General features: G+C 36.3%; 1 protein-coding gene across 5 annotated transcripts in view; it reads left to right on the top strand.

Moving 5' to 3' along the window:
• DMD (dystrophin) overlaps nt 1-13,420 on the top strand; it is a gene marked incomplete at both ends in the record, with an annotated part of 1,307,865 nt that overhangs the window by 528,830 nt on the left and 765,615 nt on the right. For all 5 annotated transcript variants that reach the window (XM_082303865.1, XM_082303861.1, XM_082303862.1 and 2 more), the window contains 2 exons: nt 166-345; nt 6,152-6,327. In XM_082303865.1, the coding sequence (XP_082159991.1) occupies nt 166-345; nt 6,152-6,327 (356 nt within the window). The remainder of the gene's footprint in view (nt 1-165; nt 346-6,151; nt 6,328-13,420) is intronic.

Below are 13,420 nucleotides of genomic sequence, written 5' to 3'. Positions count from 1 at the left end.
CCAGCAGTTTTTACAGTAACAACAGCATGGAAGTATAGAAGTTTGTATGAAACCTTACCCATTTTCGGTTCTTTATGGTGCTTTCTTTAGGATTTTTCTTCTAAGTTTGTTGTATTTCCCCCCCATATGAATTACTGTTCTTCCTGCTGTTACTTTGTTTAACAGATCCTAAAAGGAGATCTAGAAATGAAAAGGCAAATGATGAGTAAGCTGAAGTCGCTCAGCCAAGACCTCCTTGTAGCTGTGAAAAATAAAGCAGTGGCTCAAAAGCTGGAAAGTCGTCTTGAAAATTTTGCCCAGCGCTGGGATAGCCTTGTGCAGAAGGTGGAGAGCAATTCTAAACAGGTTTGTTAAAACCATCATTTTGCCAGTTGGTGACAGTCAAATCCTTTACCAGTCAAATGCTTGAAGTAGTCTTGGTGCTGTTTGTCATATTGTTTTATTTTTTTTTCCAGCATGATTGCTTAAGACTTATTTTATTTTTAGGACAACATAATACAACTGTAATATAACTTTCTGGAATTTTATTTCTCTCTTTAGTTTTTGGTCTCTCTTTATAGTGTTGATTACTTTCTTGGGTTGTTAACCATGTTTTCAGGGATGATGCAATCCATAATGAAAATACTCCTTCCAGTTAATTTATTTTTAACCTATAATAGTTGGTCACTTCAAATGCACTGTTTTTATGGCTGTCTCTGTGGAATAGCATTTAGTCTGAAATTAGTGTAATAACTGTTTACTAGTTAAAGAGAAATTATTTCTTTTCAACAGTGAAAGTTTACAATAGATTACTGTTTTACTTCTGCTTATGTTATGCTGATTTACAGATTAAAAAGAGAGTCCATAAAAAGAGAAGTCTCTTGGAAAAATAAAGAAATCAATCCATACCTGTAGCCAAAATGCCAATGAAAAAAGACTATAATCCAGTATTATTTTGCCCAGCTCCTTTATGTTAACCATAATATATTAAAAATGAAATTGAGGTTTTAAAGTTTCACATTTTTTAAACCAGATAACAAAAATCAGTGCTCTGGTGTAGTATTGGAAACATATCCATTTATTTTTCCTAGCCATCTGCCAGTATCTCTTTTTTATTGGATTTAAACCCAAATCAGCTCACTTTTTTCCCTTCCATCATCTCATTGAGTTATTTTTGTGCTATCATTGCATGACTGGTGAAATGGAAATGGACATTAAGACTTTTTAATGATAACACACAGCAGAATGTTACTGCACGCACCTCTTTCCTCTCAGAGGTGAACTATAAGAGGACCTCTCATAGTTCTGGCCAGTTTGATTCAGTTCCCTTGACCATCACTTTTTTATCGCTCTATACTAATGCTTCTACCAACTTTTGTTTGGGTAATTAAATGAAAGCTGCTGTGCTTCCTGTAGTGATCTGATTAACTCTCAATAACCTTGCTTCCAGCTCATACCTTAATCTTTTAGTTTGCTCTTTGATACAGTTTCTTGTGTAGCTGAAGCTGGAAAAATCAGTTTCGGAAAACAGAAGAGAAGAAAATGGGGAAAGGATACAAGTTCACGTAGTAATAGAAGGCAAAACCAGTTTGTGTTACACAGCATTTATAACAGTTGAAAATTTAACTCTCATATATTTGCTGTAGGAAACCTGTTGTTTCAATGCATCTCTGGATTTTCCTCTGCATTTTTAATTTGGGATGGGTCACATGATTTGAAGAAGTTAGTAAGTCACTCTAAAGTGTTCAAGAGTTATTTAGATTGTTGATTGATCCTAAAAGCAGATACTAGTTTTGAAAACGGAACTTAGATTACAGAAAAGATATCTTCCTCATGAAGTGAGCAATCCTGAGGCTGAACATCCACACATCATAAAGCAGCACAGGTGGGAGATGGTTTGAATTCCCAAAACAATGTAACTGTCTTATCATAGCAGTACACTTCTGTTGATAAGCTTTTCCTCCAAGGAGAAGCTAGTTTGCTTGGCACAGAATTGGTATGCTGTTGTGGGCATATTGCTTCAAATTCTGGAGACATTGCACATTCAGTGCTAACTGAAGGACCGCTTCCTAAGGCACTGTTACACAGTTTAGATATGTCCTTTGTGAAATACTGCTGGTGTACTTTTTGCCATGTGTTTCTATCTAGGCAGGGCAGATAATGTTAGTGGGGTTTATACATTTATTCATTACAGAGCACATTTAGACTGCAAGAAAAAATGCCTCTAACAGATCTAATTATTCTCTCTAATCATGAACTGGGGAGGAGGGGAGTTGGAAGAGAGTGACAAATACAGCATTTCCTCACTAAAATATAGCAGAAAATGAACTTTTTTTTTTTTTCAAACTTAGATATAGTCTTCAAAATCAACTTTATTCCATTCATTAATAATTCTCATAGTACCTTCATACTTACATTATGTCATTAGTTATTTCCCCTCCCTCTCTTACTAAAGTGTCACTAACTGATTAGCTTGTTAACAAAATAAGAAATTAAATAGAAGAGACACCCTCAGCCTCAGTTCAAAGCTGATTCTCCAGCTAGACATAGGAAGCAGTTATATATCCCAAAGGAAAAGTGCAGAAAGAATGTGAGTCTCCCATATTTAGCTGAATTCATTGCTGCTGAATTTAAGCATCTAATCTGAACTCATGGCTGAAGCTTCTGCTGCAAATGAGTGGATGACAAGGGTGAGAGAGACCTTTTAAAAAGCAGTTTGTCCTCATCATGAAAATGTCAACTTTCCTTTGTTGATGATGCAGTGGAAACAAGGACAAGGACAACTTGCTTAGAGTAGATGCCTAACTTTTAGAAACTCTAAATCCACCTTAGGTGAGTTCATTATGCTTCACTAAATTGTACTGAAAACCTTCCCAAACTAAAGAAAACACCATTCCTCATCTGAACTTCCCCATTCACATACATACATTTCATCAAAGAACAGATGACAGCTCCAAAAGTGAGTGTTAAGGAAAATTATGAGTTTATCAGGACTGAGGGCACTTCCAAAGGCAGTAATAAATGATGGCATTAAAGGTAGGCTGCCGTATAAAAGAGAAATAAAATGCCATAAAACTACTGAAGTGCTAAACACACATTGTACATACGTTTGCCTGTAGAGGATGAAAAGAAAGATTTAAATTTGTCCACTCTGAAAAGAGATGAGTTTTAACATGTTTCTGAGATGAGCTTGCTGATGTGAAACTGCAGACAAGCATTGTATTTTGAAAGCCTTTTAATGTGCAGCCTCGTGAGTCACCTTAGTACTTTCCATATGATTTTCTGGTGGGTTAAAGGCCTAGACTGTTTCACCTCTTCTCAGATTCATATTTGCTTGTCAGGAACTTAGAGGGATGAGGAAACTATACTGTCATTATTTGGACCATCTTTGAGTAATACATGAAACACACCAGTTATTAGATTTAAGAGGTGTCTTGTTTTTTGTTGTGGTTTGTTTTGTTTTGTTTTTGCCAGGGAAGCTAATAAAAGCTACTTCCTTTTCAGTAATTCCTTGAATTTTAAGGAATTTCCCTTACCCTCTAAAGAGTGTGCACTCTTTAAATGTGAACCAGTTTCATCTTGCACAGTTACATTGCAGTGTAATCTTCAGTACCTTTTAGTCTTACCTAGACTCTAATTAGAATGATTATGAACATCAAATTCACATCTCCATTCACCTTTTGAAGTATAGTCTTTAACCTCCACTCCTATTGATTAAGCATGAAAAATACTTCTTTACTGTTTTGACATGTAAATCATTACCCCCCACAGCATTGTGACTTGACTGCTCTGAGCATATGATAATTGCACTGCCTGCGTTTGAAGCACTGTTCCCAGTCACCGGCTGAAACTATTACTCCTGTATAATTGGTAGTATGCTGCAGATGACTCCTACAGTGCCCTAGCTGTGGTTTATTCTGTTTTACACCTTCTTCTCTGTAAACTGTACCCTGGTATTGATTGGCAAATGGAAACATGACAGGATATGACCTTGGGTGTCAGAAACATCATCCTGTAATTGATTTTTGGATAAAACCGAGTGTAATAAGAATTTTGTGAGAAGAGGAAAGGGAGACTATACCCAAAACTGTATATAAGAAGCAGGCAGTTATTTGGAATGTGCTTAGCTACAGAGTCAACCCAAGGAAAGATGACATCAGGTGTTATCCTCAAATTTCATAGAACCCTAGACCCCAGAAGCTTTAATTTGCTTTTCCTTTCTGCCCCAAAATAAAATTAATTAAAAACAAAATTGAAAAGAACATTGTATAAAATTTTAGTAAAACTATATGGAAACATTTCATTATTATTGTCATGATTTCTGTAGTTGAAAATATCAAAGTCAATATACCTTGTTGAGGGAACTAAAACAAGAGTATTAATACGTAATGTTGTAATGATTAAAAAGTCAACTGGGTGTTTTTGTCTTCCAAAAAGTTATGTAATTCATATGTTAGTTAAATCCTTGCAGTTCACAAGCAGTTTACTGCAATTGACATAATTAATCCAGAGATTAAAAAAAAATTCTGCTTTGAATCTTAATTTTACAAAATTCTGAGTCTTCTGAGTAGTCCAGATTCTACTGTAAAGCCTAGACAGCTGGTCATTTCTAGAGGGGGAAGCATAGCGCTGAGCTGACTGCCTTAAGAAAGATTGCCAAAATTACAGTGGTGATGGACTTTCCTACTCATCACTTTTACTGGCAGACTGGACAAAGAGCAAGAAGACTTTTTTGTTTTGAAGACCGTGTGACAGATTTGGCAATGTTGGCACGAACTTGGTTTTTTTCAAGGTTTTTTTAGCTTTTTTTGGTGTTGCCTGCTGAGAAGAGGTGGGTTGCTAACAGTATCACCCTTTCGTTGTCACTCTATTTTTTCAATATAAGAAAGTATTGTGGGAAAGGAATTTGTAGTTAATTACCTGGTATGTTTCTTTTCAATTGTTTATAGAAACACTAATGTCTCAATAACTAAGGTAACTCAGTACTCTTACGGAGTTTCTGATGCAAGAACTAATAGATTGTTTATGTATGTGTATATAGTTTCATGGAATTTTAAATACTGGCATTCCTGTCACTGAATTGGAAAGTCTTTCTAATTCTTGCACAGTGGCAATAAACAAAGAAGCAAGGCTCTTTGCTTTTCCTGCAGCACAGCTTTTCTGGCTCCTGGTATAACTTCTTCCTTTTATTTTCCATTTCACGGTCCCTAAACTGTGAGGTGGTCACTGGAGCTGTAACTAGAGCATTTTGGCAAATGAGCTATCATCTGACAGAACCAAAAACCGAAGTGACCCATTTCTCATGAGTTAACGGACTTAAGAACAGCTGCCCATGTTTAAGTGGGAAGTTTGTAGTTTGGTGTTATATAGAAATAAATATAAATGGGCAGAGCAAGTACAACCATTATCTTTCAAAAAAATATGAGAAGAAAATATTTCTCACACTCATCATTCCTTTTTATTTTTTTATGCAGCTGAACTATATGAAGGGTTTGTTTTCCTATTACTAGGCAAAGTCAAATGCATTAGATTGGTAGTGTTTACAGTGCTACATATTATGTGTATTAGTATCTGTTATGACCCCTTAACATTAGTTTTTAATTATGGAATAACACTGATGCAAATTAATTTGCTTTCTAGTGCATGTTTTCTAATTTAAGATTTCCTGACAGAAAGCTAACTGCCCTTTTGTGCAAGTAGGTTGTGATGAATTACATTCTAGTTTGAAAATTATTATAAATGGTGAAAATAACAATTGGTTATTTAGTGCCATTACCATGCCTTTATTACTTCTCAAGGAATAAATCATCAGAATGGAGGCAGAGTAACATACAGCAATAGTAACATTTTATGTATTTGCTATCATTCAATTCCCTCATAAAATTGGCCATTCATTTCTTTTCTTCATTCAGCATGATTCAGAGGGAGCCATAAGTTCATTCTGTTTAGGATCTTTTCTGATTTTGATATTGACTTCTGCAGATATCTTGTTCACACAGCATGAGTCAGATAAAACAATTTGATTTGAGTTGCATATAGTGCTATTTTTTTCTGAAGGTCAGCCTATGATCAGACAGGAGCAGTTTCTCATTATTTTTCTATTGCTACTCCAAACAGTCTTTACTGAAGTCTTTCAAACAATGTGTGACCTCTGTTTTAATACTTCTCACAGATTTCGCAGGCTGTCACTACCACTCAGACATCACTAACACAGACAACTGTAATGGAAACTGTAACTATGGTGACCACAAGAGAACAAATCCTGGTTAAGCATGCTAAAGAGGAACTCCCACCACCTCCACCCCACAAAAAGAGGCAACTCCTTGTGGATTCAGAAATTAGGAAGAGGTGAGAATCATCAAGAGATGGGGAGAGAATACTGATCAAGTTTGCATGAGAATGCACAAGTAGTCATTTGACTGCAATAGCTTGCTGTATACTCTTTTAAGGTTAAAGTTATATTTCTGTTCTCTATTAAGGTACCGATTGATTATTATCTTTCTTTACTCAGGATGATTTGTGGATTTTTTTGTGCTTCTAGTCCAACTATTTTGCAGTACAGAATGTTAATCATTAAGTCAATACCATGTGATAGTAATTATAGTCAGTAGGAATCCTTATGTATAGCATTGTGGGGGTCCCACTTGACTGTAGTCTTGAAACTTGAAAGACAAGAAGCATTCCATTAGTTCTCAGCTTTTTACATTCTTTAAAAGGAATTTTTTAATAGTTAGAATACTAGTAGTGCAGATATTGCCTGGTTTCTAAAGTTCAAGTTGTATTCTTTCTGGCTTGTGGATCAGCAGTAGAAATAACAGTTCTACAGAGGCAGAGTTAATATTTGGTGAAACGTACGGTATCATTTTCTTCAGATTTTTTCCTGTGTAACTCAAAGTGCCAGTGACAAGGGATTTTATACTAATACTGAACACTTATTAAAGTCACAAGAAAAATTTCTGATGCGTTTAAGTAGAATTGGCCCAAGCATGAAATTTCTGAATAAGATGCTAAAAAGGTAGACTTCAACCACTCATTGTAATGTTTGTTTTGGTGTCGTGGTTTAACCCCAGCTGGCAACTAGGCACCACACAGCTGCTCACTCACTCCCCCCAGGTGGGGTGGGGGAGAGAATTGGAAGGGTAAAAGGGAGAAAACTCCTGGGTTGAGATAAAGACAGTTTAATATGTAAAGCAAAAGCCGCACACACAAGCAAAGCAAAACATTGAATTCATTCACTACTTTCCATTGGCAGGCAGGTGTTCAGCCGTCTCCAGGAAAGCAGGGCTCCATCATGTGTAACGGTTACTTGGGAAGACAAACGCCATCATTCCCAATGTCCCCCCGTTCCTCCTTCTTCCCCCAGCTTTATATGCTGAGCATGATGTCATATGGTGTGGGATATCCCTTTGGTCATTTGGGGTCAGCTGTCCCAGCTGTGTCCCCTCCCAGCTCCTTGTGCACCCCCAGCCCACTCGCTGGTGGGGTGGGGTGAGAAGCAGAAACGGCCTTGACGCTGTGTAAGCACTGCTCAGCAGTAACAAAAACATCCCTGTATTTTCAACACTGTTTTCAGCACAAATCCAAAACATAGCCCCATACTAGCTACTACAAATAAAACTAACTCTATCTCAGCCAAAACCAGAACAGTAGTATTAGTCTGTTTTCCTTCTTGCTTGTATTCTTTTGATTTGCCTTAATTCTGACAGTAAAATTGGCAGGGTACAGCAGACTACAGACTTCTAAGTCATCATGTGAGGAATTTACCAGAGGGCAGGAATTAGCCGGATTATAAGAACTGTTTATGTTCAGAAATGCCTCATTTTATACAAGCTGAGATTTATAACTTCTTTAAGTGTTTTAGCTGTTGTCTGTCTAAAGCATTACAACTAGCAAGGATATATATAAATTTGATAGATCCTTGTACAGAACATAGGATATGTTATCAGATTGGAGACTATGATTGCCTGCAGCTATATTATTGGCAAATCTGCTACCCAATTTACAGTGTGTTAATGTTTTATACCATTGCATACTAGGTTTTGAAAGATTTTGATTTATGTTTTATACTATCTAAAAGATACTCATTCAACATATAAGTTCTTTTTAACTTTTGGATAAGAATCAAGATATGAACCTTGGAACAATCTGTAGTTCTCAGTCTTTGTCTAGGATGACTTTAGATAATTGAATAAGTTGTGGTTTCTTATATATACTTAAAATCAGAATCCTTTTCATTGCTGCACAGATCAGATTTTTATTTTGCTCTGGTAGGAAAGAAAGCTGAATTCTAGCAGGAAGAAGGGAGTTCATTGTTTAATACACTTTAATATGGTCTAAGTAGCTGGAATATTGCTTTGTGTGCAGGAGATACTAGATTTGTTTTAACAATGCAATCGTACCATCATATGAGAACCAGTTCAGTATGACTGTTCACTGAATACCTGTGAGTGGACCTACAATATGTTAATGTGCAAAGTAAGTGATGTTAGAAATGTTGACAGCTGTGCAGCAGGATGAATGATGGTTATATTATCTGAAAGCAACATTTTTCCATTTAGATAATTTTTTTGGCATTTCTAACTGAACAGCAAAAAAAAAAGACTAGGTACCTTTCCTCTCTAGAACATCCAAGTCGGTGTTCCAGAGCAGGAGGACCAGTCAATAAATAGCTTCAGAGAGGCACTTTGAGAGGAAACTTCAGGGAAGGAGTTTCAGCTTAGAATAATGGTTATTGTGCCTGCTTTTATTAAAACACAAAAATGCAGTCTTAGAAACATATACATTTGACAGTATGCTATTGTCTTTCTCCAGCATATTAAATTTATACTGAACATAAGCATAACAATGGGAGAAGAAAACTCATCTTAAAATTTGGGTGCTCAGCTAAAATGTCTATGTGCGTTAGTGACTAGGCACCTTTTTCATCAATGCTTTTTTGCTGGGAGAGCCTCATGGTTGTATTCCCAAGCAGTCAGTCAGTTATTTTTGGGGTCTATTGTTGGCTGCCCGATCTTTCAGGTTTTTTTGTGTATATTTAGTTGTACCTACACCCAAGGACAAACAAAGCCATAGTACTGCATAGCTTTTGGGTTTTGAAATAAACTAAGAGAATGGGGGTTCTTAACCTACCTCTTCTACATCGTTCTGTATTGTACCTGTGTGTGTTAATGTTCAAAATTTTCCCTGAGCACTTAATGACTAAGAGCTGATGATTCTATACTGCTTAGTTTTTGTTTGACTAAAAAAACCCAGCAATTATTGAATGCTTGCCGGAAGCTTCTGAAGGTGCATAACCAGATTGTGTTGGCTGCTTTCTGCAGTCACGATACAACGCACTGCATGCTCTTGCCTGGTATTTTTGGGGCCATGGGGGGAAAGGCACATTGGGGGTTGGGGCTTTTTTTGAATAATGCTTCCAGGTTTTGTCAGCTTCTTTCGTCTGTTCTCAAGCTTTAGTCAGCGTTGTTGTTGTAAAAGAGTATGCCTGAAATAGATGCATCAGGCTCCATTGCCACATGTTTGGAAAGATTTGTGCTGTAGATTTGCTTTCCTGTGATCTAAATGTTTTAGAAAGACTGGATGATGTCTTAAAGATGCACTGCACCTGCAGCGTGAATTACTAGGTGCTTAGTTTCAAGGAGGAAGAAAGAGCAGTTTGGCTACTCTGTGAATATTGCATTAGTGGACTGCGTAAGAGTATGGTATCCAGCTACTTAGCTGAGGAGAAACAACGTATGGCTAAGATTGAAGCATTAAGCATTTTAGAATGTTTTTTATTTTTACATTTCCAAGTGGTTTGGAAGGATTAGAAGTATGACAGCCTCCATTTATACTGAAGAAACTGAGAAAAGCAATTTAACTTGTAGACCAATAGCATACACAGGAGTGAATGTCACATTTCCATTGCCCCATTTCACTGTGGCATAAATGCATGGGAAAGATGACGTTGATTTTTCTTGCCTCCTAAAGCAACTTTTTACCATAAGTGGTGGAAAGCAGAGATAAGAAGCAGATGACTTCTTTTTTTTCTTCCCTCTCCACCCGCCAAAAAAATCTAAAACTACCTCAAAAGTAATGCTTCAAAATGTCAAAATAATTCAGGCATGTGCTAAGTTCTGTTACTGGTCATAGGAAAGCTCCTTTTCCCAAAGGAATTAATCTGAAACTGAGAAGGAAAAAATACTTGGAGCTGTATAATAAAGGTCTTGAAAGTATGTATTAGGCATTAGGACTAGAGATAAATGTAACACAGCTGAACTTTTAGGTCAAAAAAAAAAAAAAACAAACCTATAAATGGGACAAAAAGTTGCAAGGTAACATTTTCATTTTCATGGTATTTACATGTTCTGGGAAAAACAGGTCAGTTGTGTAGCATAGAAAAATCTGAAAGTTACTCTGTTCACGGTAGGTTTTTAAGTAGCAAACAGGTTAGAGCTGCTTAAGATGTAATTTAAACATATTTGTAATATTAATGTTCTTGAATAATGTCCAAAGATACCCTTCTTTGCTATTTAGTAAATAACTTTGTACATACTTCCTAGTGTTTCCAAGGAAAGTCTATTTGTCATAACATTATTATGGATATAATGTTAATCTTCAGATTTGAAAGAGACTTTATGCCCTTTGCAGAGAAAGGCATGTTAAAATAGGGTAGTTGCTCCATCTAGTGTTTTCTTCATTTAACAAGCTTTAACATAATTTTTTTTTAGAGAATAGCCTTCATTTCTTTGAAAATTATTATGTTTGGGAGTCTAATGCTTCATTAGTTAGAAAAGATTGGATTTTTGTAGAAAAATATATCAAAGAAAAAATTATAATGACTTATTCAAAGTGGCTTTTTGATAGCTTTTGTTTCAAATAGCCCATTGCTGTCCAATGAATTATATTAGTCAGAAGTAAATGCTGATTGTTTAGCACTTTTACAGGAACTCTGTTGGGCTGTTTGACCCTTATCCTCTTATTGAAATGCAGCTTTTGCTCTTGTATTTTTATCTAACATTACTTAGCAAATCTAAAAAGAGGAAAGTCATGTCTTAAATTTTCCTGGTCGTCTTTGGTTCCAGTGTTGTATCTGTGTAGCCAATACCAGAGGAAAGGAGAAGGTGACTGAGACACAACAGGATAGTTTTCTGTTGTATACAGGAGGAATCATTTATAAACATTTTCATTTAGAGTGTAAGAGGAGCTATGGGGTATGTTGAAATCTGTAAACATGGACACTTTATAACTTCTTAGCCCTCATTAGTTTTTAACCCTTTATCCTATTTGTGACGTGAGAAATGGCATAGTGACAAATAAACTAAGAATATATATTATTCTTCACATTTAGTGTCTGAAATTACTTCCTATATTATAGGAGTGGTACCAGTTGGCACTCAAAGGAAGGCATGATGGCTGGATTTAAAACTGCTTTGCATCTCTAGCCACTGGCTTTTTGCTGAAGGCAAATGGTGTTAATGAACATACTCTACAACAACCTCTAGATTTTCATTTGCCTTAGCTGTAAGTAATTTGCTTAAATATGAGAAATAAGAAGATGACTATCAACTAATGGTTCATCAGCTATAAATATAGAGGAGGAAGACAGGGAATTAGTTCATCGCAGAATAATTCCACCAATGGGCATTGTATACTGCAAAGTTATTCTTTGACATGTTCTAGGCAATGAAGAGCTACAAGCTGAGGAACACCGCTGGTGAGCTGGGCATTTCAGTCCAGCCATCGAAATGCAGTAATTCAGTAATGTTGTTCTTGGATCAGAGTTGTGTCATTCCCTGCCAGCTCAATGTGTAGGCAAATGGTCTTATGTCTGCCCAAGATACACAGTGGTGACATGCCCAGTGTGGTTTTGTTTGGGGAGGGAAGGAAAAAAACAGATGAGTAAAGGAAATTGTGAGGCAGTTTCTATCTGTTGAAAGAATGAAGTCCTGGTACCACTGTCTAGTCATTGCAGCAGTAACACAGTAGCAGTTTCAAGATGAAATTTATTCAATTTAGAGACAAGATTATACACTGTGATGGCCCCATGACAGCAGGGTACTTCACAACTTGTGTTCCTATGTGAACTTGTACAACATTCATGTTGTTTGTATAAATATGTGGAAGGTTGGTGCATGCACTTCACTTACTTCACTGTCATCATCTTACTGTGGCAGTGTGTACAAAAAAAAAAAAAAAAAAGGCAAAAGTATAAGTTTAAAATGTACCATTGTCTTTCGCTAGATGATGTTGGCTGAGAACCATAATAGGCCTTTATAAGGTATATTGTGCAGATGGAAGGTTTATAGTCAGTCAGCCCTTTGATTATTAATAAAAATTGCATTTGTTTTTATTGCAAAATAAAAATAAATTAACACTTGCTGCTACTTAGTGGTATCCAGAGGTATTTGATTAGATAGGGGGCTTGTAGTAGGACTTGAGTATCATGCTCTGCTGGGTATTTGGGTTAGAAATTCCTTGCACAGAAAGGGAAAAACAAAATGCAGCTAAGTCGCGAAATGCCTTAAAGGTAAGGTTTATCATGTATTTAATACAGAAAAGGAAGGGAAAGCTAGAACAAGGAATCATTTTTGAACAAGTACATGTGGTGATCTCAGCAAGAGAGCTTTGAGTGGGAATCTGAAGTGGGCATATGGCTTAGTATGATCCAGAAAATCAGTTTGTGGGGGACTTCCATGAAAGTTTGAATGACATAGATTAAAAATGTGAAGATGGTTTCTCAAACATGCTCTGGAGTAAAAAGAGAGACTGTATTTGAACTCAGCTGACATGTGCTGGCCTGTAGAGAGAGGGCACTGAGAGCAGTAAAAGATAGTATCTTTCTTGTGGAATAGCGGAAGGAAAGACTAATTGGAAAACTAAACCATGAGTGCTGCATAAAGAATAAATCCTCTGCTGCAGATTGAATTTTTAGGTGGGGAGCAAACCAATGTGCATGTTACAGTAAGGTAATTATTTAGAGCAATTGTCTCAAGTGATTTGGTTTTAGTGTCTTCCATAGATTTATTTTAACAAATTCTACATGCACTCAACTTTATTGGGTCAGAAAGGTGATATTGCATTACTTTTTTATGTCAAAAGTATTGTTGTACTTAGATTTAAAGACTGTATTGATCCTTTGATATCAATCTAAAGTTAATATAGTTTGTAACTGCAGCTGTGCTCAGAAAGGAAATGTCCAGTCATCATAGTGGAATGATTAAATGCCATATTCTACCTGTATTTTCTGGTTTTATACAAGATGAACATAAGAGAATATTTTTTTTTTCCCAAGGTAATTGAAAAAAGTCTTTGTTAAGGATATTTATGTGCTACAAAAAGCTACTTAGAATTAACTTTCATGTCTTTTAATCCTTTTCTGCCCCCTCTTTATAGCCCCTTTTTTGGGCAGGAGGCTTTGTTTGTGGAGTTATATTTATCTCCAGAAGAAATGGCAAGTGAC

The sequence above is a fragment of the Platalea leucorodia genome (genome assembly GCF_965183815.1).
Source record: "Platalea leucorodia genome assembly, chromosome: 2".
Classification (NCBI taxonomy): Eukaryota; Metazoa; Chordata; class Aves; order Pelecaniformes; family Threskiornithidae; genus Platalea; species Platalea leucorodia.
Note: the sequence above shows the minus strand (reverse complement) of the source record. Positions and strands in the feature narration are given on the sequence as shown.